This window comes from Tetrahymena thermophila (genome assembly GCF_000189635.1).
Source record: "Tetrahymena thermophila SB210 genomic scaffold scf_8254377, whole genome shotgun sequence".
In the NCBI taxonomy this organism is placed as follows: domain Eukaryota; phylum Ciliophora; class Oligohymenophorea; order Hymenostomatida; family Tetrahymenidae; genus Tetrahymena; species Tetrahymena thermophila.
Window position 1 is genome coordinate 117,631 of NW_002476161.1, and position 24,942 is coordinate 142,572.

Sequence of the window (24,942 nt, forward strand, 5' to 3'; positions counted from 1 at the left end):
CTGCAAATAAATTTAAATGAAATTTATCATTGATCATTATGAATAATTTTCTATGTCATAAATCATAAGATATATATGTCAAAGAGTAGTAGGTTATTTAGTTTAAATTTTGAATTATTAAATTATTTAAGCAAAAAGTAAAAAAAATTGTTATAAATATAATTTAATATTTATTTATTATCAAATATAATTTACTAAAATGACTATTCTTTTCTACTCTATAAGTCATTAAAACTTAACTTACATTTTTATTATTTTAAAATTAGCTACTTATATTTTAAGATTTAAAAGATAAATATTTGGTTTTCAATTTAGTTATTTTTAAATGTGAACTTTTAAATATTTACTCACTTTTTAAATTAATTAATTAATTAAATAAAGATAGATAGATAGATATATTTTCTAAACTATAAAAAAGTAGAAATATTAATAAATACAAACAATTTTAATAATGGAAGATAACGAAAATATAAAACTAAATTAATTCTTATAAATTAACTGGCTAAGCTAAATTGAAAAGGCTAATATTAATAAGGAAAAATTGATTGAGTAGTTAAAAGAGTATGATTTAGATTCAAAATTTTTGTAGAAAGAATATTAAAATGGAAAATTTTTATATATTTAATCTGAAGAATTGGGAATAAGTTTGTAATTAGAGTCTGAAATTTTGAATTGTGTCTACATATATGGAGGAAGGGATAAGAAATTCAAGTAATACAAAGGATTTTTACCGTATTTGATAAATTTTGACTTAACGAATGGGGATGTTGTAAAATTTTTAGGAGAACCAAGCACAAGGAATGGAGGAAAGTTGACTTCTATTTCAATTGCATATGAACATTTAGGAATAGAATTTACATTTGGTACCAAAAATTGGTCAGAAAAGGACAGTCTCATAGAATTTATATGTTTATTTAAAAAGGAAAGTAGTGCTTCATATAAGTTATGTGGAAATTGCAAAAATCCTACCAATAATTTGTGTTCTAGATGCAAAATAATTTATTATTGTTCAGCTTCCTGCCAAAAAGAACACTTTTAAAATCATAAAGAAAAATGTAAATAATATGCTATGTAATCTAGCATTTAGGCATGAATTTATTCAAAATTAATTAAAAATTATTGTAAATATTTTTATGTAATTTAATTAAAATAATTTCTAAATTTTTAATTTCTAATTGATTTAATATGTCTATAGCCATTGGAAATATTTAATTTATTATAATACATTTCAATCAAAAAGAATTTTGTTTTTTATCTTTAATTTTAACAAATTAATTATTATTTATTAAAATAAATTTAATCAATTATTTGATAATTAATAAAAGTCTAATAAATTTAAATTTATTTTTAATAAAGACTTAATTTTTTTTTTAGACATTAAAAATTTAATTTAATGTTTAGATTAAAAAATTTATTAATTAATGCTTAATTTAAAAGCTAAGAATTGTAAATTTAAGATAATTTTCAAACTTTTATTTTATTTTTATTATTATTATAAATGATAAAGAATTATAATCGATTTAAAATGATCTTTCGAAAATATTTTTTAAATCAAAAACAATTTGATGAATAATTTCTTTTTTAATAAATAACAAGTTGAAAAAAATTTAATAAATATATTGTTAATAACAAAAGAATAATTAAAATTTATCTTGATTTTATTTGAATTTTTATTTTATTTTAAGTTTAACAAAAAAATCATAAAATTTCAATCAATTTAAATTTTATTCTAAAAAATAAAGTAAATTAATTTGTAAAAATTAAAGTAAATTTTATTAATTATAATTTGATGGTATTGCTTAATAATTTAATTAAGAATTATATAACGAATAGTTTGTTTTTGGCAACAATTTTAGAGAAATTTTTTTAAATATTCTATGAAATAAATTTTTAGTATGAATTGAAATATTTAAAATCATTTTTATTGCTTTGCTTCAAAGTTTTAATTAAATTTATTTCATATTTTAAAGTATTGAAATAAATTCTATCTAAATTCAAAATCTTACAAAAACATGATTTCTATCATTCAAATTATATGTTATAGCTCGTTCAAACAATAAAATAAATATTTTCAAAAGAGCAAATCTTAAATTTCAAAAAAACTTCAATTTATTTATTTGCTTTCAAAGAAGAGCTAAAATCTTTAAAAAAAATATTCAGTGAAATAAATAATAAATATATTAGCAGTTATTAGTTATATAATGAAAAGGTCTCTTGATCATTCTTCAGGAAGTGTTAAGTAATTAGATGCATCCAACTCTTCTTTCAATTAAAAGACTGTTGGAAAGTCAAATAAATATGCTCTAAATCATTCACCTCCAACACATGATAATAAGAGCAACTCTTTCAAAGCAGCTGATAATTTTTTTTAAAACACAGCTTACAACAATAAGAGTTCTGGTTATCTGAGATCGTCTATGGATGAAGATTAAATAAATACTATGAAAGATGACTCTGAGAATTATTCATCCACCCTTGATATTAAGCTATTGCAAAAAGAGTTATCTTTGTAAGTATAATTTAAGTAATTTAATATTAGCTAATTCTGAATTATTTAGGACAAAAAAGAATTTAAAAGAAGCTTAGGCAAGAGCTAATGTACTTACTCATAGCAATTCGAAATTATAGCATTAAAACGATATATTAGAATAGTAAGTATAGAAGGCAGAAGTAATTTGTTTAGATTTGAAAATTAGCAAGCATTTATTTTATTCATTTTAATGTAACCAAATTAGAAAAGATGCAAAGAATTGATTGAAAAACTCTCTTCAGAACAGTTAAAAGTTAATGAATTAAATTTCTTAAATAAATAAATTCAGAAAGAATTAGATTTATTAAGAAATGACAACTCTGAAACAACTGAAAGAATGAAAGGAAATTTTGAAACTTTAAAAAAAAAGCATGACGAATTTGTAGAATAAGTAACTAACAAAAACACAAAAGTCCTCAGCTAAATAAAAAAATGCTTTGCAGTCGTTGGATAGAATGACAGGCTGCATTAAAATAAAAAACCTGACTTTAATCAGGAAATCTTTCAGTAAAATACATTTTATAAATGCTATTAATAATTTCATATCAAAATAAATTAGATAACTAAGAAAGGTTTTTATAAATATTTAAAATGTTATAGATGAAAAGGGCTTTGAGATTGAAGATGGTAATTCATTTTTTCTTTGATTTATTTAAATACAACAATATGAAAATAAAAAATAGATGAGGTAAATATATTGTAAGAAATTAAGAACATAGCTATGAATAAAGACTAAGAAAATAGTGAGCTAAAAGCAAGATTATAACAGTTGTAGCAAGATTTAGATAAAGAATAAGCTCATACGAAAGAGGTTCTTCCTAGATATAGAGAAAGTCTTGAAAAACTTAAGTAAAATAGCAAATTAATGAGAGATAAGATAAAAGAACTTTAGGATTCTAAAGAATCAGATAAGTAAGAGTATGAAAAGAAGATAAGAAAAATATAGCTTAATTATTAACAATCTGAGTCTGAAAAACACCAATTAAAGAATGAACTGAATAAACTAAATAAAATAATCGATGAAGAATAAAAGGAGTCTTCTTCTTTTGTTAAAGAAGTTGGCCATCTTAGAAAAGAAAACGGAATTTTAAAAAAAAAGCTGGAGGAATATAAAGGAATGGTTGAAGATCAAGAACATATCATAGCAGATCTAAAATAAGAAATAACCTCTGTCATTAACAAATAGTAAATTGATCAATAAAAGTTAGCTAATGAACGAGTTCCTCAGTAAGGTTAAAGATCTTCTTCACATTCTCCTGTCAATACTAAAAAAGAAAAAGACGATTTAGACTTTTATTTAAGTAAGAGTCCTAGCGTTTAAGAAAAAACTCGCCGTAAAAAATTCTTCGAAGAATCAGATGAAGACGAATATTTGGAATTAGATGAGCATTTATAAAGAAAATAAGAGTAAATTTATGAAGACTAAAATTTGAACCCAAATATAAGAAAGCATTAATAAAATTACATTTATCAGTAAGATGAAAGAAAAGCTTAAAAATAGTTTTAGTAAGATCCGCTTTTATCATCAGAAGAAAGCGAAACTCCTGAAAAAATAAACCATCAATACAAACAAGCTTAAAGAATTAAATCAAAAGAATCTATTTAGAATTTTATGACTTTTGCTGAAAGTGGTCATACAAGTAATAATAATACCCTAACCTCACACAAATTTGAAGATATTTCAAATGCTAAATTTTTAAATTCTTAGAGATAGAATAATAAAAGCAGAGAACTGTACTCATTTTCTTAAAGTAAATAAACAACAGGAGGAGGTAAAAGTGAAATTAACATACGAGCTAAAAAGGATAATTACGATCCTTATATTAAAGTTAACAATTCTCTTGGCAATGAATACTCTTCAAATTATTAAGGAGACAGTAGCAGCGTGTTAAGTTATTAAAATAATTAGAAAAATAAAAAACCAAATAAAAATTATATTGAAAATGAAATTCATCAACTTGATGAAGAAATAAATTAAATCAAACAATATTTAGCTAATGAATTAGAAATATTAAATACAGAATAAAATTAAATATATAGTTGATCTTTATTTTATTTGTTAAACATTTACATAACCACTTACCTATCTAATTTAATTACTTACCTACCTACTTTCTCCAACATCTACCTAATTTCCTTCCTAAACTTACCTAATTACTTTAATGATAGACCTTTGTTTCTATTTTAAAAACTAAAATTTATTTGTGTATTCAAATCATTATATTTTGTCAATCAATATGGTAAAAAAAATGCCTTCACTCGGGATCGAACCGAGGACCGTAAGATCTTCAGTCTTACGCTCTCCCAGCTGAGCTATAAAGGCTTAACAATAAATAATATTTTTCACAACATGATATTGTAGAAATTTCTTATAATTCAATATAAAAAAATATCTTCTTTTATTTTAAAAAAATTATACTCAAGTTTACTTTTAAAAATAAAAATGCCTTCACTCGGGATCGAACCGAGGACCGTAAGATCTTCAGTCTTACGCTCTCCCAACTGAGCTATAAAGGCTTAACAACAATTTTTTTATTTTCTTTAAAATATTATCAAAATTAATTAAAATAGAATAAAAAATTATTTTTTTTTTTTAATAATATTTATTCTAATTTTAAAAAGCACAAATTTAAAAATAGTTTAAAATCTTTTTTATTTTAAATTAACCATGAAATAAAACTTGAATAAATATTTAAAACAAAAATTTATTGATTTGATTTATCTTTTTTTGATAAATATTAAAATATTTTCTTTTTTTATTTGAGACTCTTGAATGAGTTTTAAAATTATTTAAAATACATTTTTCATAAATTACATTTTGAGAATAAATAAGCTATTGAATATCTGATTGATTAAATAAATTTAGTTTTACCAAATGTTTTGTTTGATGGTATTTTTATGAATATGTATATTTATTTAGGAAATCTTAATTGTAAAAATAATCAAAATGTTAATTTTGATTTTCCTAAAATTCATATTTGAGATTCTATTTGCTTTGTTAAAGTATTTGATAAAAAGATATACAATTTGGTTTTATTAATTAATATTTTTGATAAAAAAAACAATCTATTTTATCATAATAAAGAATTAAACCCTTTAAAAACTTAACCAAAAATAATTAAAAATGTAGAAAATATAAATTTTGGTATTTTTAGTAGTAATTAAGATGTATTACTGCTAAACAAAAGAAATTGATTTTAGTTAAAAACCTGAATTGGCAGATTATTGTTTATATTTTGAAAGAATTTATATTATGGGTAATTATGATTTTGAAAATAAAACTCTTTATTATACATTATATCCATCTCTAAATACCAAATAATAATACACCTTTTATGATTCTTATAATAAATAAATAAGTAATACAGTTACTCAGAAATATCCTTTATTTTATAATGATTAAGGAATTTAAGGTATTGCTTCTTTTGCTATTTATAGCATAGATTCTGAAAGAGATATAATCACCATTAGAATTTTTAGTGGCTTTATTTCTAGTTATTAGATAAACACTCAAGAAACTATGGTCTAAGGTAAGACTTTAACTTGAAATGTACAACTACTTATTTTTATCTTTCTTTAAAATTTATAAATAATAAAAAAGCAAAAAAGATTTTGCACAGCTACACTTTTTATGACACGCTAGACAATTACATATTTTATTTATAGAAAGATGATTCAAAAATTGCTATTTTATGCTTCAATACATAGTCAAAAAGCTTGGATTAAAATATTATAGAAATAAATCGAAATTGCAATGTTTTTTACAAAAATTTATACTTTTGCAATGATATGTGTGTATATTAAGTACAATTAAAAGATAAATAAGTATAGAGCTCTTAATACTTATGCCTTGAATTAGAAGATGATATAATAGAATCTATTTAGTATCTGCAAATGAACTATTTGTTAATATTTGGAAAAAAAAAAGTTTTTGTTTTCTATTAAAAGAAGTTGATGGAAATATCTCCTAAGGTTTAATATTTACTAATATTTATTGACAAAAATAGTGAAATTTTAATTAATTTGGATTAAATCAGCTAACAGTCACAGATAATTAGTGAAAATTAGTTTAATTTTGGGGTATATTTAGAAAATAATTATTATATGATAGGTTTGTCTGATCAGGAAAATTATCAGAAAACTAAATATCTTTATCGATTAAGAGCAGCTAAAAACAGACAGGATATTTAACCATACTTAGTACCAAATGATTCTAATAGTTAGAGTATTTACACATTCTATTTATATAATCAAGGATATCTATATAATTATTTTTATGTCTATAATTTCAATTATGACAGCGGAAGCACAATCTTATATTAAGTTAAATTAAATGGTAGTTATACAGGATTTCTTGACTAATTTCATAATTAAATTTTTTCTCCATTTTTTTGGGATACAATAGCTTTCCTAATATTTGCAAATTTTTATCTGCTTCTAATTCGAAGAAGAAAAAATAAAAGCAAAAATATAAAATAATAAATAGAAGCTATTGTTTTCCAAAATTAGAAAGAAATTAGTAAAATTGAATTTTTCTAAAAATATGATATCAACTTAAATGATCCCTTAGGCTCAGGAGGCTTTGGAGACGTGTATATAGCAAAAAACAAGCACATATAAATGGTAAAAAATAAAGCTATACTTTAATAAATGCATGAGAAGTATGCGTGTAAAAGAATTATCTATAACAAAGAAATTAGCTTTGAAGAGCAAAAAAGCTCAGTTAGAAATGAAATAGAAATTCTCTAAAAACTAGGAAAATATGAAAATGTTATTAAAGTTTAAAATTATTTCCTTGATTTAGATTAGGCAATTATAGCACTTGAGTTAGCAGAAAGCAACTTGCAGTCAATCATTTAAAAAAAGCAAGAAAATTATGTAAAAATTAAAAAATCAAATTAAAATTAATTCATTCATTCGATTATATTTTTTTAATAAATTAGCTTTATGATAAATTCTTGGAAAAAGACATAGTGCAATTCTTAGATTAAATAGCTAATACAATTGCAGATATTTATATAGAGGAAAAAATAGCTCATAGAGATTTAAAACCTGAAAACATTCTTTTTAAAAAAGGGATTTACTACTTATCAGACTTTGGTATTTCCTAATAAATAGATAAGGCAAGCACAAAAGAAAATATAGTATTTGGAACAATAAAGTGGATGTCTCCAGAGTTAAAAAACTTAAAAATAAAAGATTATTAACATACTTAAGATGAAATTGATATATTCAAGAGTGATATTTTTAGTCTTGGTCTTATTTTATTGTACATGCTAACTTTAATTGATATTGCTCAAGTAAATTAAAATGAAAGCTTAAAAATAAGCAGAATAAGAGGTTTAAAGATGAATCGTTAAGGAGATATTGATCCATTAATTATATAATTAGTATCTAAAATGCTTGAGACTGATCCTGATAAAAGACCAGATCCTAGTATTTTAAAGAAATCTATTGACGATATCAAAAATATGCAATAAGATAAAATTAACAAAAAGAATAATAAGCAAGCTTGATAAATTAAGATTAAGCTTTAATGTTTTATTATTCTAAATATTTTAAATAATTCTAATTTTTATAATTACTAAATTGGAAATACCTCTTGCTTTAAAATAAAATCAAGCAAACAATAAAAAAACGTTTATATTTTATCTATTATTAAAATAAATTTTAATTTGAGAGATAATTTTTGTTGTTCACAAAAACTATAATTTTTATTATTTTTAAAATAAAAATATTGAAAATGTTAAACGATTGATTATATTCTAAGTAATTATCAAATGATATAAAAGTTTCATTTTAGTTTTGCAATACTAAATAATAAGTAATGTTTCAATTATTAATTCGTCAGTCATCTTAAAAGATTATTATTGAAAACTTAAAAGCAGCTTAGTATTGGTTTTTTTTTATCAAATGATCATATATTATGCAATAAATATATAAATTACAAAATCGTTTTAATTATTGATATGAGTTTATTTTATTTTTTTATTTCTTCTTTCTTATATAAACTGTTTAAATTTATATAATCACAATAAATAAATTAAAATATTTTAATTAAGAGTATGGCATTTTATAAAATCCTAAAAGATTACTTTAAAAGCAAAAAAAGCATCTCAAACAGCTTTAAACTAGTTTAGGAAAATTTTTATCATACAAAATTTATGAAATAATAAATTTTCAAATTAATTAAAACAAGAATAAAGTTTTTTGACAAAAAATTATTTTATTTTTTGAACATTATTTTATACAATTTAAATATTTTAACATTAAAAATTCCAAAAAAAACTGAAACAAAAGATAAAAAATAGACTGAAAGATTAATAAGTAAATTGAAAATATATCAAAAAAAATGATTAAAATAGACTAGTTTACTAGAAAAAAATTGAAATTTTCTGAATAAGAAATTTATTATCAAAGCCAGAAATTAGCTATGTTTTTTATTAATTGATTATAAATTCATATATAATATGCATAAGAATATTAAATTTAATTAACTTTGTTTAAATATAAATTATGTAATAATCATTTCTTAGTAGCGTTAAGTGATTTAAAAAAGAGTATTTTTATAATTCCCTGATATTAGTGTAATACAGTACATAAAAACTTGCACATAATTGTTTTGTGTTTACAAAACCATTAAATGAGAAATATACTTGCTATCAAAATTTGCTTTAGATGAAAGTTAAAAGTACTAAATTTTAAATGGAATCTTAATGGAATTAATTTAACTATGAATATACAAAAAAAAAAAAAAATTGAAAAAATTACATAATATATTATATATTTATTAATATTATTATTTCTTTATCTTCTTTTGAATAGAAAAATTAAAAAGTAGAGTCAAAAACTTTAAAAGACTATGAATATTTATTTATTAGCACTAGCTTTTTTACTAGGAAGTGTTGTAGGTTAAGGTTATGAGTAATCTTTAATAAGATATGAGCTTTTAGATGAAATTTAAATTAGAACTGATCAAACAAATCCAAATGTCCGTACGCTTTTGATTAGCGAAGCTAATACAGTGCTTCTAATATCAGAAAGCTCTATAGCAGCTTATGATATGAAAACATTAAATTATTTATCTTAGATTAGTATTCATTCAGATTCAAAAATCAAAGAAGTTAACTATTTAAATGTAGAAACTTAGCAAAGCTTGTACATTGTTATTTAAACAGAATCTCAGGAGTTCAAATATTTTAAATTCTTCACAGCATCTTAAATAATAATACAATAAAAACATTCTATTATCTATCCTCTACTTTATCCTATTATTTATGTAATTAATTAATTCATTATTATTAAACATTTTTAAAAAATAAAAAACCTTATATCATTTTAAAATTATTTTAATTTAAGGATTTGAATTTAAACAATACCTCTAATACTGCTGATTAAGAAAGTGAAGATCAAAAAAAGTATATCTATATTTTAGAAAGTCATCCTTAAGTAGAATAAGATATAGTTTAACGAAATAGTCTATCTATTATGCAGTACAGCAAAAATAGCTAAAGAATAAATTCATTTTGTTAAATAACATATTAATTTGATAAAGAAGACCTTTCAGTTAAGTGTAAAGAGGTTTCCTACCTAAATTCTGAGCAAAATAAATTTGCGATTGATTTGAATGAGCAATATTTTTTTTAGAAAATTGATTCTTAAAATCATATATTTTTTTTTAACAAATCTGAAATCATTACACTTCACAATTCTGAAAGAATGAGCCATTACAGCTTAATAGACGATTTTAAATTTGAAAATGAACCAATCTTAAATGATCATGAAGCATTTAAAAATTTTACTTTTTGGAAGATGGGTTAAATTGCTTCGCAATAATTTGTTTTCATTTACTCAGATAATCAGTTTTTTTATATTGTAATATATAACATCATGGCAAAAAAGATTACAAAAATTGACAAATTGGATAGTTTTATGAATTAGTATCAATATAACATAAAAGACCATTTTAATGTTGATATTCTATTCTACAATAAAAAAATCTTATTTCAATCATAATATGATTTTATTGAGGTAATTATAAATGATAATTCTTTTGCTTAAACTACTTAGTATTAAACTGTGAATAAAAGCTTTGATGGCTTTTCAAATAATGTTAGATTTTTAGAATTATCTTATACTCATGAAGGATAGGTTGCTCAGTTTGCGATATCTAGGTCATTATTTTCAAACTCTACTTATAATATATATATTTAAAATTGCATGAGTTCTTAAAATAACTAAAATGATAGCGAAAAAGGTAGTTATTTTGCTAACGAATTTTCTTGTAGAAAATTAAGTTGCAGCTCTCATCTAATGTTTTAGTCCAGATATAGCATAAATTAATAAGTGTGTCTACTTTTAGATATTTAAAAAGAAAAGAAATAATCTAACTAATGGTATAAACCACCAATCTTTATTCTATTAAGCATTGTACTAGGAATTATAGGTATGAAGCAAGTTATCAAATATATTAAAAAAATAATCGATAAAGTTAGGTAATATAGAACAGGTAATAGCATAGAAAATAAAAATTTATTAAAATAAGATATTTCTGAAAGAGAAAAAGATGGAGAAAATTATAAAATGAGAGGAGACATAGAATTAACTTCTCAAAACAACGAAGTGGTTATTTAGTCTCCTAATATTTAAAGTAATGTTAATGACAAAGTGTAAAAACTATTAAACGAGTAAATTAGTGATCTAAATTCGCAATCTTCAGGCAGTTCAGTTGGTCTTAATAAATAAAATAGCAATAATAATGAAGGAATAACTCCTACCTAATAGGATGATCTACTTACAAATAAGTTAATTAAACAGTAAGATGACTTAAAAGATAGTTACTATAATAAATCTCAACTATATAGTCAGTAAGTATAGAAAGAAGAAAAAATTAAACAATTAAAGCTCTTATAATAGCAGTAACTATAGCTTATGATAGAGAAGAAGAATAAAACTCAAATTATTTAGTAATCAAAATCTGTCTAACATATCCCAATAGATTAACCTTTTAATCCTTAAATTTTCCATAATTATGGTGGGTATTAAGGAAATAATATAATCCCTCCTTATAATTAAATAAATAATCAAAATAACCAATTCTAAAATTAAAATGCAAATAATTTGTACTATCCTTATAACAGAGCTATAAATGGAGGAGTAGCAGGAGGATAATAATTTTTATTAAATCAAAATATATTAAACAATCCTAATTTAAATAATTAAAATCTAAATAACCAAAATCAAAATTTAGATAATCCAAATTTAAATTAGTATAACCAAAATATTTAATAAGAAGCACTTACGGCCTAACCAATTGAGCCTATCATAAATGGATAATTTGATGTAGGGTAATCAGTTTATATTCCATAACAAAAATAAAACTAGCAAGTAAATAATAATTAGATTATTCCTGCGAATAATATTGCAAATAATAATAATAATATGATTTAAAACAATTTTTACCAAGCTAATTTAATATAAAATGAAAAATAAAATAATAACTAATAATTTAATAATTAGAACAATTAAGGAATGAAAAACACTCATTTAAATATTACATAATAGCTTAAATTCTTTTAGTGGGCATTAGACTAATAATTTGGATTTAACTAGTTAAATTAAGTTCCCTTACCTCATATTATTGGTGATAGTTTATTCTAAAAATCATAGAGTAATTTATCCAATTCCAATCAAATCCAATAAAACTAATCAATACCTGGCCAGTAATAGTTGTAGTAATCTTTGTCTAGTTTTTAATAGTTCTTATCAATGGAGCTTGGCGATTCTAGTAGTTATGCGGATAATAAACCTTTTATTTTATCTCATTCTCAAATCGAAAAATTAACATAAACTCTCCACTAATAGTATGAAGTATACAAAAATTCTGGAATTAATAATTTGTAAAAAAAAGAGGAAAGCGAATTATTTTAAATGTTTATAAAAAATGAATTAAAATCTGATTTAGTATTCAATTAAGCAAATGAACAATTTCAATAAGTTTAAGATGACTTGAAATCCACTGCTGTAACTAGTGCTGTTCAACCTAGTAGTTTAATGTCAAACTCACAAAATTAAGGTAATTAGAATTAACAGTTACTTGTTTATGAAGAACAGAAGTAGTAAAGAGAGGAAAACTTAAATAAAAAGTATAATAATATTAATATAGGATTCTAAAAATAAAGGAGTGTGGAATTTTTAGAAGATACCTAAGGTTTAAATACTATAGCAAAAATTAATTCATAAAATCATCCAGATAATCCAAACAAAACAAGTAAGAATGCATCTCATAATCATACTTTAAGCAAAGAAGATGCAAGACTTTGTTAGATTTGTTATTAACATGAAAAAGATTCTGCATATAAATGTGGTCACAGATATTGCTATTCCTGTGCTTTAGAAGTAAAAAAGAAATTCGGTAAGTGTTCTTTCTGCAACTTTGAAATAGAAGACGTAATTAAACTATATGACTGAAAACTGATTTTAACTATAAAAAAATAAATTCAAATTTTCTAAACTGGGCTCAAAAAAGACCATATATTATGCAGGTAGCCATTTTATAGATGGATTTTATAATTAAAATTAAAATTTGGGATAAAAGCTTTCACCCAATTTTAACAAGCGCTCATTCATATTAATAGGTTTTAATGTATTTAAATATATTTTTTGTTTTTTTTTTTTCATAGATTTAGTCTTAAAACGAACATAATCAATACCATTTTAATTTATTTTGTTTTTTATGCAAAATAAATTTGCTGCTTAAAAAATTTATAAATTTACTTACTACATTGGTTTTTATTTAATGGATTCTTATTTAAGAATTAAAAAAGTTATAAACAAATATTTATATGTATGTAATAACTTTCAAATTTGGAATTTTTTGAGTTTTTTAAACTATTCTAGATAAATAATTAATATATAAATTGAAATTCAATTTCTGATTAACATAAACTTAATAATAAAAATATAAATGAATGTTAAAGAAAGATACACATCAGTAATAAATAGAACCTTTTGTTGTAAAATGAGTCATTCTTTTCTATATTAATTTTGAACAGTATGTATTTGTGTCAAATTGAACATATATTTTTTGATGGATTATATAGAAAATTTATAGAAAAATACAATAAATTTATGCTTTTATTATCAAAAGTATTAAAAACCAAACTTACTTATTACTGATTAATAATAATTACAATAAATCATAAAAATTAGAAAAATCATCATGGATTCCCAACAAAAAGAATAAAAAATAGAAGAAAACTCAATTAAAATAGGAAAGTATACATTAATTTAAAAATTAGGTAGTGGAGGCTTTTCGTCAGTTTATCTATGTGAGGATGAAAATTAGAATAAGTTTGCCCTTAAAAAGATAAGAGAGGTTAAAGAGAGATACATTTAGTAAGAACTAAAGGCTTTAATGACAATTAAAAGCCCTTATATTGTGAAATATGTCGAAAATTTTGTTTATAAGGAATATCCAATTATTATTATGGAATATTGTGAGTAAGGTACTTTAGATTCTTATTTAAAACTTTATGAAGGAGGAGTGTTACACGAAAAAAAAGCGTTGAATATGTTTGCATATATTCTTTAGGGTATTCGTGCTATTCACGAAGCAGGTTTTATTCATAGAGATTTAAAGGGTTCAAATATTTTGATGCAAAATGGGTTACCAAAAATATCAGATTTTGGATTAGCAAGAAAAGCAACGACAAGTCAAATGATTTAATCAAGTTCATGCACTCCTTCTTATGCTGCCCCTGAAGTTCTTTAGGGCAAGTAATATGGATATAAAGTAAAATATTTATGCAAATTTAGTTGCAAGAATAAAATATTTAATATATATTTTTGTATATTTAGGTTGATATTTGGTCTTTAGGAGTAATTCTTTACAGAATTATTTTTGGTTGCTTGCCTTTTGAAGGTAGCTCACATACAAAGCTATTAAAGAAAATTCAAGATTTATGTTAAGGGTATATTTTTTTCAAAGTACTAGATATTCACTGATACTAATTATATATTTTTTATTGCAAAAAGTGGATTTTAAATTTCGAAAGCTCCAAAAAAAAAGACACAAGATATTTCAATAGGATTGATAAAGCTATTTAAAGAAATTTTTGTCATAGACTATTAAAAAAGAATAGGATTTAAAGAACTTTATTCGAACAGCATCATATAAGAATAGCTTATAGACTACAAAGACACTTTAGAATTTTATGAAATATTTGAATAAAAAAATGATGAGTTAGATGTACTGCAATCGATGATTAAAAACAGTGATAATTAAAATGAAGAAGATGATGAAGAAGAATTAAAAAGAAGAGATAGTTTGGAAAGAGAAGATGCTATGATAACATCGATCTTAGTTTAGTAAAAAAATGACTCTTCTATACAGGAATAAGCAAAAAACTATACTGCTCTTATAAATTTATATGGATTCCTTATTGATAATTATATTTATTTCAATTAAAAAATAAACTTCATGAATGGCACTGTTAACAAATCTAATTTTCTTTTGCTTAAATTCTTTCTGAGCAAGTTAATATATTTCTACATAAAGAACCTCAAAAAAATATTAAGTGATAAAGAAAATATTTTCAATCTTACTTTTAATTTCGCTTAATTTACCTTTTCTAAGACGTACAGATAGATGGAAGAGAGACTGAAAATGGATGAGTAAATATGGAGTAACGAATTCGAAACTTAATATTCATAAGTAAAACAGCTCAAGTAAGAAAAGTACCCTAATATTAAATAGTATTTTGATGAAAATTTAAATGATACAGAAAAATATTATGAGAAAATGCCTGATGACATAAAGCTACCTTTTAGGGCAGTAATTATGACTAATCTAAAGACTTTCTATCACTCCATCTTGTATGACAATTAACTAGAAAAAAAATTGACTACAACCAATAAAGCTCAACAAAATCAATAAACAAATACCAAGACAAAAAGTTAGTTAAACAACACAAAAATTAAAAAGACAGCCTAGTAAAGTGAAACAGATTTAAAAAATACCAGCAATAAATTTGATTTATTAGATTTAAATCCTCCACCACAGTTAGGAAAATAAATGTCAGCTTCCAAATTTATATTATTAGAAAAAGATGTAAAGGCGACAATTATGTTAAGATTAGCACTTTGTGCTTCTTGGAATAGAATTTTTTCTGTCAACAACTTATACACTTTAAATGGAAAATAGTTAAAATATGACTAACTCATTACCATTCTTCACAAAAGCAATTATGATTAGTGTATAAAGCAAACTTTAGCGATTATGGAGCAATACTTTCCCAATCTTAAAAATTTTGATTACAATTTTATGTGATTTCTAATTGACAATAATTTTGAACTTACTTTTAATCTATTTATAATTGTAAATAACAAAATAAATAAATAATAATTTAATATGAATATAATAACTACATAAAATATTCCATAAATTCAATTTTAATAATATAAATAAATATGTTAAATATAAAATAATTCAAATTATAACATATTTAAATTTTATTTTACAAATTTTTAATTAATTTTTAATTCATTTTAGTATAGTTTAGAAATTATTTAGCTATTTTTATTTCACAATAAAACTATTTAATAAATAAATTTTTTACAGTAATTATAATTTTATTTTTGAGATTTGTAATTTATGTATTTTATTTTCATAAACATAAATAATTAATTCATTTTTTTTTATCATACACAGAATCAACTAGGTATGAAGATTACTTATTAAAAAAATCTATTAAAGCCTCATCTTTATCTTTTTTTATTTTGCTATTATGGATATCTAGTAATAGTTTATCTTTTGACTCAATAGATTTTTACAAGTATTCCATGTGTTATTCACGATTACTTTTAATTGGTGATCTATTTCTAAGTCTAGAGGAATTTAATTTAGCAGTAGAGAAGTCTTTTACAAACTCTATTTAAGGTTGCTTAGAAGTAGATTAAATCTAGGATGATTATTATAACTCTTTTTATAAAAATTATTGGTTTTAATGAGAATGATTAAGCAATTTATCAATAACTTTTTATTAATTCACAATCACAGATTATTGCTATTGTAATTAATCTTAATAATTGTCTAACCCTTTTTTAAAAGTTGACGAAGATCTTTAATGCCTTACAAATTATCTTACAGATATAGGATTGCTTTGGCTTTAATTAATTAATGGAAGTACTTCTTAGTTCTATTGATCAGCTTTTTCCTTTTATTAGAGAACCTTTTCAAAGTCCATTTTTCTTTTTAATTTTATTAATTCAATAAGCTCATCATCTGAAAGAGAGTTCACATAATTTCTTGTTTCTGATTCCTGAAACAACTTATTAGGAGAGTTAATCAAACTAAGATTCTATATTTATTGCTTATCTTTTATGGAAGCTTATTATGCCTATTTAAGATGTTCTTCTAGCTCTTATATCTTATCTCTTTGCTGCGATAGAAGATTTTCTGCTCTTTGATAATAAGTGTGCAAAGTTTTGTTTTCATTTGACATTTTTTAGATAATTAAATCCTGTTATTACATTTTTTCAACTAATTCTTTTATTTTAATGTCATAATCTCTTTACATCGTTAAAGACTGGTCTTTTAATTATCTATAATCTTCAACTAATTTTTAAAGTAATTCATTTTTTTAAAATTCATTTTAATTCATCTAGTAATTTCTTGCTTTATCGTTTTCTTTATACTAGTTCTTCAAATTCTCTATAGATTTTGGTCTAGATATATCATTTGGAATATGTCCTAATTGTTGCTAATACTAACGAAGGAGATTCTCCCTTAAGTCGTTATCACTAAATTTTTTAAATTGATTTTCCTCATTCCTGTTAGGAGTTAGCAGCTACTATTGGTGATTAGCATAAGACATTTTAATAAATATAAATTGGACTTAATTAACTTTTTTATTTAATATTTATCACAAATTAATATTCTGTTTAGATATTATAAATCCATAGCCAATGAATGATAATTTTATTAATTTATTACTTTTTATAATTACTTTATAATTATGTTTTTTTATCAAAATTATGTTGTTCATCAACCAAAATGCCAAAAGCAATTAATAAATTTTCATTTCATATTTTGATCAAAATAAATAAGCTTAAAAAGGTTTTTTTTTTTTTCAAATAAGAATTTATCCAAACTCACAATTATTAGCTTTTAATATATATATTTTTGATAAAATACTATATTTTATACACATTCAACAAGTTCTTACTGTGTTCTAAATTAAAAATGAACGAATAAAAAATAATAAACATTTAGGAAATAGTGATTTTTTGAATATTGCTTCTAATATTGTAAATCGTGTAATTTAATTGTTAAAAACGAAGATAATAAATTAATTATTGTTATTGTTATTATTTATATAATATATTTTCAAATTAATTTCGCAAACTAGTTGATTTAAATATTTAATCATAAAGGAAGAAACTCCAAAAATAAAATATTAATATCAATCAATATTAAGCAATTTAAGGTAGGATGTAAAGGCTTGTTTTTGAATTTCAGAAAACATGTGATAACAATCTCTCGTTTGATGCTTTTAGACATAAAATTGAGAATCAGCTGAGAACTAATGAGAGACAAAAGATCTAACTTGATAGTTTGTTGGGATTAGAAAATACAAAAAGAATTTAGGAGAAGAAAAAGCGTGAAGAATTGAAATAAAAAAAGGAGGAAATGGAAAGAAAAAAGAAAGAAGATGAGGAAAGATAAAAGAGAAAAGAAGAGAAAGCAAAAAAGAAAAAAGAAGAAGAGCAAAAAAAGAAAGAAGAAGAGAATCGAGCTGCTAATCCAGCTGCAGCAGGAGCTACTTCTTCTACTTTAACTTCCACAAACACTAATACAACCTAACCAACAGGTGCAACAACAAATATTGCTGCAGCTCCTGTAGATACTAGCATTTAAAATAAAACTTCATCTAATCTTGATAGCACTTAGCCTAAAGCAAATGAAAATAACAAAAATAAAGAAGAAAAAGCGAATAATGAAAATAAAGATAATTTAAATAAGTCAACTAAAGATGAAAAAAGCATAAACCAAAGTTTAATTAGCAATGCCAGTAATACTTAAGAAAATAAAGAAAAGAGTGAGATAGAAAATGATGAAAAATTAGATTTTTCTTAAGGTGATATGAGTGTCTTAACAGCATTGGAAGAGGAGGAGAAGAAAAAGAAAAAAGAAGCAGAAGAAAAGAAGAAAAAGGTGAAGGAAGAGGAAAAGAAAGATGAAGAAAATAAAGATGCATCAGATAAAGATAAAGAAAAAGAGAAAAAAAAAGAAGAAGTCAATATTGGAGAAGCTATAATGAAGAACGAGCATTATGAAGTTTTCAAAAAATTTAATAAGATGATTGGAGACGATAGAATAACAGTTCCTGATACATTTTTACCAGATGTTTAGATGAAGATGTTAAGATAAAAAGCAATGAATGAGGTAATTGATCTAGATCCTAACGACATACAATATCTTTTTAATGAATTGTAAAGTGTACGCTAAACGTTTGATCTTTTTAAAAAGTTGGTGGAAACAATCAAGAGATTAGATGAAAAAGTAGAATTAATGGAAAAAAATGAAGAAAACTGTTTAATTATAAGTGAAGACGATATTTTATTGTACATCAAAGATTATCTAGAAGCTAATGAAATGGCAGGTATTTTTTTGAAAAACGATATTGTGAGACAAACTCCATTTTTTGAGGATTTCTTTGAAAAAATATTAAAATACTTGGAAACTCTCTCAAAAATGTTGAAGAAACGTTTCTTTGCTTTCGCCAAGATAGAGCAAAACTCATTAACAATAAATTACGGATATTTGAAAAATACCATGAAAAAATTCTCAACACCAACCTTAAATTTAACATAAATCCTAAAAGAAATTTACACAGATTTGAACTCGTAGATTTTAAAATACATGTTAAATTAAATAGTTTTCATATTTGAAACTTCTGAAGAAGAAGGTTCTATAAAGAAATTTAATCGCTTAGATGACTCAGAAGACTCATTCAAAATTACTCTCGATTCCACACCTGAACACATAAAAGACTATATGGATATTTTGCAAAATAATGCAGAAAAATACTTCTAGGTCTTAATTTAAATATCAAAAATAATCACTACAACCCCTATAGAAACGAAAATTGAAGAATTGCAAGATTATTTAGAAAATAAAATGGAAGCATTGATGAAAGAAACTCCAGATCATTTTTAAAAACCTGAGGTTTTAGAAATATTAAAAAATTTTGACAATTAAATGAATTCTCTTCACGAATCATTCGTTTTTGATATGAAAGGTATGGCAGAAAATATAGAAACAACTAAGCTAGAAGAAAGTCTAAAGAAGAGACTGCTTTCACTTAAAAATCAAATGTATACATAAATGAAGTCCCTCAAAGATTGCTCTGACAAAGAAGATTACAATTTCTTCTAAGAAATAATTCTCGACCACTTTATGAATATTAATAAAGAAACATAAAAAGTAATTGAAAAGAAAAAAGGCAATTAAAATAAAAGAAATTGTCTAGAAGTCATCGTGATGAATTATTAGCTCTTATCAAGTTTAATAGAGCTGTTTGAAAACGATTTGGACGACAAAAGCAAATCATAAATTCATTATAATTGTTTATATTAAATTATTAAATCTGTCAAAGAATACTTTTAATCTTTCATTGATTTAGATGCTGTCTAACAAGACGAAATTATTTTGCAAAAAGCTCTTCACACCTTTACCGACATCTAATTTCTAGAATGCTAAATATTTGACCAGCTTAAATCTTGAGTTCATTCAAACAAATTTTTAATTTCCAAACAAAATTGGGATTCAAATTTTTTAATTAATTAATTAAAAATATTTTTCATAATTTACTTTTATTCTAAGTAGTTTGTTCATAAATAAATTAGTTATTTTAAAATTTTAATAAAATTTTCTTTTGATTTTAGATAATAGAAATTCAATAAATAAAAAAAATTTTAATGAGCTTTTAAATATGTTTTCAAAAATTTATCAATTCATTTTAAAAAGTAAGTTTTTTATTATTTTCTCTCATAAACTATTAAAAAATCTTATCAATATTCATAGATTTGAAGTTATTTGAAAGAAAGAGTAATTTTATTAATTAGATCATTTAATAATCAGAAAAATAAATATTCTACTTACTCTAAACAATTATTAATTATTTTAATTTATTAAGGTAACATTAAAGGTTTTTTTTGAACTAAAAATAAAATTTGAAAACTTTTATCAAAATTATTAAAGAAAGAAAATTTAATCATTTTATTTTTCTGTTTTAAGAATTCAGAAATAAATAAAACAATAATTTAGAAAAGCAGATTGAAATTATTTCTTTAGGGTAATTTTTTATTTAAAATATCTTTCAAATTTCACAATTAACTCTTTTAATTTAAAAATTTGTTTGTCAATTTATTTTGAACGAATTTTATTTTTTTTAATTTAAAGTGGTTTTATTTCTTTCAAATTTATGTATTTTTGGTGATAATCATGGAAAAAGAAGTTGCATAAATTCATTAACTGACTGAAAAAACACAAATGGTAATAATAATTAAATTGCAAAACAAAAACAGATCAATTGTTAAAATTGTTGTTTAATTTTATTATTTCAATAAATGGGCAATAATTTTGTGGTTTATTGCCTTGATGCCAATCATATCCTACAGCTATCACAAGTAAAGTGGCTTATGAGTTTAAGCTAATGCAAGATACACTTTGTAGTATATAATTTTCTATGAATTAAGAATAAGGCTTTTTTGATAAAATAACCTTTCCATCACCTCCACAACTGATAAAGTTTCTTTTTCCTTTACTGTTTTAAGGTAAAACCTAAATAGAGTTTACACTAAATGTATATACATTCAATGAATTAGGTAAATTTTATCTTTGACTGCTAACTGATTGGCTCTACTGATTGTAGTTCTTTAAAATCTGAATTTCTCTTTTAGTAAAGTGTAACAAGTTATTTTTAGTATCGTCTTTATCCCATAAGAAAAAGTCATCTCCAAATTTTTCAAATTTAATCCTACAAATTAAACCATCGAAGGTTCCTAAAATAATTTCTCCATTTAATAATGAGTTTTTTTTTACTTAACCACAGCTTACATAAACTTGTTTGAATGGATGCTCTATCAGATCAAATACATTTTACTATAAATCAATTAAATAAATATTTTAACTCATTCCATATAATAGAATAAATGGGAAGTCAACTGAACAGCCTATTAAAGATTAGTTTTAATTATCATAATTTAATTAAAGTCCACAATACTTTGTTAGTTTGATTTTTTATGCTTAATTTGTATTTGATGGTTTTGTTATTTAATCATTTATAATAGTTTTGTTTATTCTTATATATCCTGCCATGTCAACTGAGAGCAATCCCATTTGAATATTTTAAATAAATATAATTGGATATTCTGCCATTAAGTAAGAGATTGGATCATCTTCGTTTGTGCTTATTTAAAACAATTCTCCTATTTCATTTGCATACCATATTAATACACTATTCTATGTTTATTTTATTTCAATATTTAATATAGCTAAATGCTATAGCTTCTTATAATAAACTCTATTTACTTCCATTTCTTCTACCTTTTATTCATAAAATTAAAAAAATATTTAACCTTATTTTAAATAACTTACTTAATATCCGATTATCTCAGAAGCCCAAGTACTAACAAAAAATAATGTTGAATTAAGCCATTTAATGCAACTTACAGTATCAGATGGCTGTTCCCCTTTTTTTACATGAACTTTATTTTGCTGTTAAGTTTTATTGCTCATAAAACTATTATTGCTTTATATTTATTTAAATTTTTACTTTTTAAAATATTTAAATTATTATATTTATTATAAGAGACACACTAAAAGTATAAATATTATTTTTAAATAAAATAAGGTTATTTTCTTATTTTTAATTGTATTTTTTCATTAATTTTAATTTATTAAAATAGTTTTTTTAAATATTCTTATTAAATTATGATTAGATAATAATGCATAGAGTTAGAATAAATGAAGAAATAATCAAAAAGTATTCTAAATAAATTTAAGTCAATATCAAAATATTGGAGAAAAAATAAGATATAAATTGATTCATGGTTATAATTAAAAATTATCTTCGCTTACAATTTGTATGATTATAGATTGTAAAAAGTAATAATTATAAAACTACTTTGTATTTGGCGGAATATTATTTATTAAGACATTCTTATTAGATTAAAATACTTATTAAAAAACTAAACTATAAATACCTTTTTGATTAGAAATAATTTAGGAATGATTGAAACTGAAAATTATTTAAGTCCTATAAAAAGGGTTGATCATTTCAGTAAAAAGGGCAAGTACTCAAAAGATTTGATTGACATGCATAAAATATTAGAAGAGAAGGACTTGTTTATTATGTAATTTTTTGGACACATTTAAATTTGTTGTTTTTAGATGATAAATGATATTTATAAAAAAAGAAAATTACAAAAACAGCTAAGCGAAGCAAATAAATAGATAATATTAAATAAAAACGAAAAGAGTGAATTTGAAAAAAAGCTTTAATTGTAAGAAGAATATATTTAGAAGTGCTAAAAAATAATGTATTATTTATTTAAACTTTACATAATTAGTCATTTTAACTCTTTTCAATATTTGCTAAATATAGAAGCCAATATGAGTCATTATTGCAATAACATAAATCTCTTTCATTAGGTAATAATATATAAGATATAAGAATATTAACAATATTATTTTAAAAGATAAAAAGTTATAACTTCCGAGCATTTAAAATTCTTAAATTTGCTAAGATTTAACCTTATAAGGTTCATAAATATAAAGTTCAAAAAAGAAGAACAAGTTTGAAGCAGATAATGAAAGCTTTAAAGAAAATAAAAGTTATAACAGCAGAATATAAGTAGAGAAAAAGCATTTTGAAACTAGCACAGAGAGCCTCTCTTTTTAGGAAGGAAGCTCGCCAAGAAATATTTAACTTGATACTTAGCATGGAAACTAATAAAATATAAATTATGATTAATAAATGACTAAAAGCGAATAAAAACCAGTGAAAAAGAAATATTATATTGATGAGTAAAATTTAGATAGAAACAATTTTTCAAATAAATTTCGCGGTATGAATAGGTCACTAATTCAATAAACGAATCATATAGGTTCTAGTGACAGTTAATAATAAATTCAGTTTTAAAATAAGCAAAATGGAAGTGAAAGTTTGAATGCAAGAGATAGGAATAAAAAATAAATCTAATAAGGCAATTTAAGAAATTCTTTATAAGATATTTATCTAAATTTTAATGGAAACTTTTATGGTAACAAACAAAATAATTTAGTTGCGAATAACTCTCAATTATCTTAACTTATAAAAGGAAATTATGAATAAAGCTATTAGAAAGATAATATTTTTAGCAGATAAAATTAGAACTCAAATTATTTAAAATAAAAATAACTAGAAAGTTAACCTATTGGATAAATAAAGTCTACCCCTGATTTATCCCTAATTAAGCTTCCTATTAGTAAATTACAAAAAGTAGAGTCAAAAGAAATCAAAAGAAGAATCAATCTAAAGGTTGAGTAAAAGTTCTTAAATTGAGATCAATTCAATTTAATTTCATTCTGTTTTAACTTTTATATAAAAAAAATTTTAATATAATTCAAAACCAAACATTATAATAGTATATAATATTATAAAATTATATCCAAAATAATATTGATATTGATTGATATATTTTTAACACTTATGCTTATTATAAAATATATATGTGAGTGCAAATATATGTAATAAATAATACATTTAAAGTAATTGGTTTATTTATAAAAATAATAATTTTGGCTCATCTATGAAAAAACAACTTAAAGCTACTAAGAAAATGGTAAAAGAACTAATGCCTATCTTCTTTCACATGACATGGCAGAAAAAATATAGTAACATATTTTTTATCAAAAGGATTTCGACCCCTTATATAAATTAAAAATTACAAAAACTCCAACTTTACATATATTTGGATCTACTTCTATCTATTAGGTAATACCTATCAAACGAATTAAAGATCACAACCTAATGTGCAAACTTAAATAATAATACCTATTTCTCAATAATTAGAATAAAACCTAATATAAAAAATATAAGATGATTTTATAAAATCTAATATTTAATACAATACCTAATAAGTACCATTATACTAAAATTTAATATCTAAAAATACATGTAAATATTAAGTTGATAAATTTGTAATTGTGATAAAAAGTTTTAATTTTTATCAAGTTGAGTTTTTGAAGTAATATATTTTTAATTAATTTGTTGGATTAAATTATTACTTTAAATAATTTTTCTTTAATATTAATTCTGTTGATGAAATATCTATCTACTTTTTATTATTAGATTTAAACAAAA

General features: G+C 22.4%; 9 protein-coding genes across 9 annotated transcripts; 7 read left to right on the forward strand and 2 right to left on the reverse strand. All coding sequences in view use genetic code 6, as the record gives it.

The window, feature by feature from the left end:
- Positions 1 to 451: 451 nt before the first annotated feature.
- On the forward strand, positions 452 to 1,093 carry TTHERM_000715899 (MYND finger protein; the record flags this gene model as incomplete). Its single annotated transcript, XM_012800185.1, has 1 exon — positions 452 to 1,093. The coding sequence occupies one exon, from the start codon at positions 452 to 454 to the stop codon at positions 1,091 to 1,093; it is 642 nt and encodes a 213-aa protein (XP_012655639.1).
- Positions 1,094 to 2,087: 994 nt separating this feature from the next.
- TTHERM_00715900 (MYND finger protein) lies at positions 2,088 to 4,574 on the forward strand (the record flags this gene model as incomplete). The annotated part of the gene is made up of 5 exons (XM_001031949.2): positions 2,088 to 2,509; positions 2,559 to 2,670; positions 2,736 to 3,037; positions 3,090 to 3,157; positions 3,214 to 4,574. Exons 1-5 carry the CDS (start codon positions 2,202 to 2,204, stop codon positions 4,572 to 4,574), a joined length of 2,151 nt encoding a protein of 716 aa, XP_001031949.2. The 5' UTR covers positions 2,088 to 2,201.
- Positions 4,575 to 5,477: 903 nt separating this feature from the next.
- Positions 5,478 to 8,046, forward strand: TTHERM_00715940 (Serine/Threonine kinase; the record flags this gene model as incomplete). Its single annotated transcript, XM_001031951.2, has 3 exons — positions 5,478 to 6,060; positions 6,132 to 7,408; positions 7,474 to 8,046. 3 exons carry the CDS (start codon positions 5,478 to 5,480, stop codon positions 8,044 to 8,046), a joined length of 2,433 nt encoding a protein of 810 aa, XP_001031951.2.
- Positions 8,047 to 9,236: 1,190 nt separating this feature from the next.
- Positions 9,237 to 13,000, forward strand: TTHERM_00715950 (zinc finger, C3HC4 type (RING finger) protein; the record flags this gene model as incomplete). Its single annotated transcript, XM_001031952.3, has 2 exons — positions 9,237 to 9,809; positions 9,890 to 13,000. The coding sequence occupies exons 1-2, from the start codon at positions 9,264 to 9,266 to the stop codon at positions 12,998 to 13,000; spliced, it is 3,657 nt and encodes a 1,218-aa protein (XP_001031952.2). The 5' UTR covers positions 9,237 to 9,263.
- Positions 13,001 to 13,751: 751 nt separating this feature from the next.
- On the forward strand, positions 13,752 to 15,860 carry TTHERM_00715960 (kinase domain protein; the record flags this gene model as incomplete). Its single annotated transcript, XM_001031953.3, has 3 exons — positions 13,752 to 14,324; positions 14,390 to 14,502; positions 14,567 to 15,860. 3 exons carry the CDS (start codon positions 13,752 to 13,754, stop codon positions 15,858 to 15,860), a joined length of 1,980 nt encoding a protein of 659 aa, XP_001031953.2.
- Positions 15,861 to 16,218: 358 nt separating this feature from the next.
- TTHERM_00715970 (hypothetical protein) lies at positions 16,219 to 17,406 on the reverse strand (the record flags this gene model as incomplete). Its single annotated transcript, XM_001031954.1, has 1 exon — positions 16,219 to 17,406. The coding sequence occupies one exon, from the start codon at positions 17,404 to 17,406 to the stop codon at positions 16,219 to 16,221; it is 1,188 nt and encodes a 395-aa protein (XP_001031954.1).
- A 617-nt stretch (positions 17,407 to 18,023) lies between these two features.
- TTHERM_00715980 (hypothetical protein) lies at positions 18,024 to 20,318 on the forward strand (the record flags this gene model as incomplete). Its single annotated transcript, XM_001031955.1, has 1 exon — positions 18,024 to 20,318. One exon carries the CDS (start codon positions 18,024 to 18,026, stop codon positions 20,316 to 20,318), a length of 2,295 nt encoding a protein of 764 aa, XP_001031955.1.
- Positions 20,319 to 21,122: 804 nt separating this feature from the next.
- Positions 21,123 to 22,334, reverse strand: TTHERM_00715990 (hypothetical protein; the record flags this gene model as incomplete). The annotated part of the gene is made up of 2 exons (XM_001031956.3): positions 21,123 to 22,142; positions 22,194 to 22,334. 2 exons carry the CDS (start codon positions 22,332 to 22,334, stop codon positions 21,123 to 21,125), a joined length of 1,161 nt encoding a protein of 386 aa, XP_001031956.2.
- A 381-nt stretch (positions 22,335 to 22,715) lies between these two features.
- TTHERM_00716000 (hypothetical protein) lies at positions 22,716 to 24,141 on the forward strand (the record flags this gene model as incomplete). The annotated part of the gene is made up of 4 exons (XM_001031957.4): positions 22,716 to 22,951; positions 23,015 to 23,137; positions 23,203 to 23,249; positions 23,297 to 24,141. The coding sequence occupies exons 1-4, from the start codon at positions 22,827 to 22,829 to the stop codon at positions 24,139 to 24,141; spliced, it is 1,140 nt and encodes a 379-aa protein (XP_001031957.4). The 5' UTR covers positions 22,716 to 22,826.
- Positions 24,142 to 24,942: the final 801 nt, after the last annotated feature.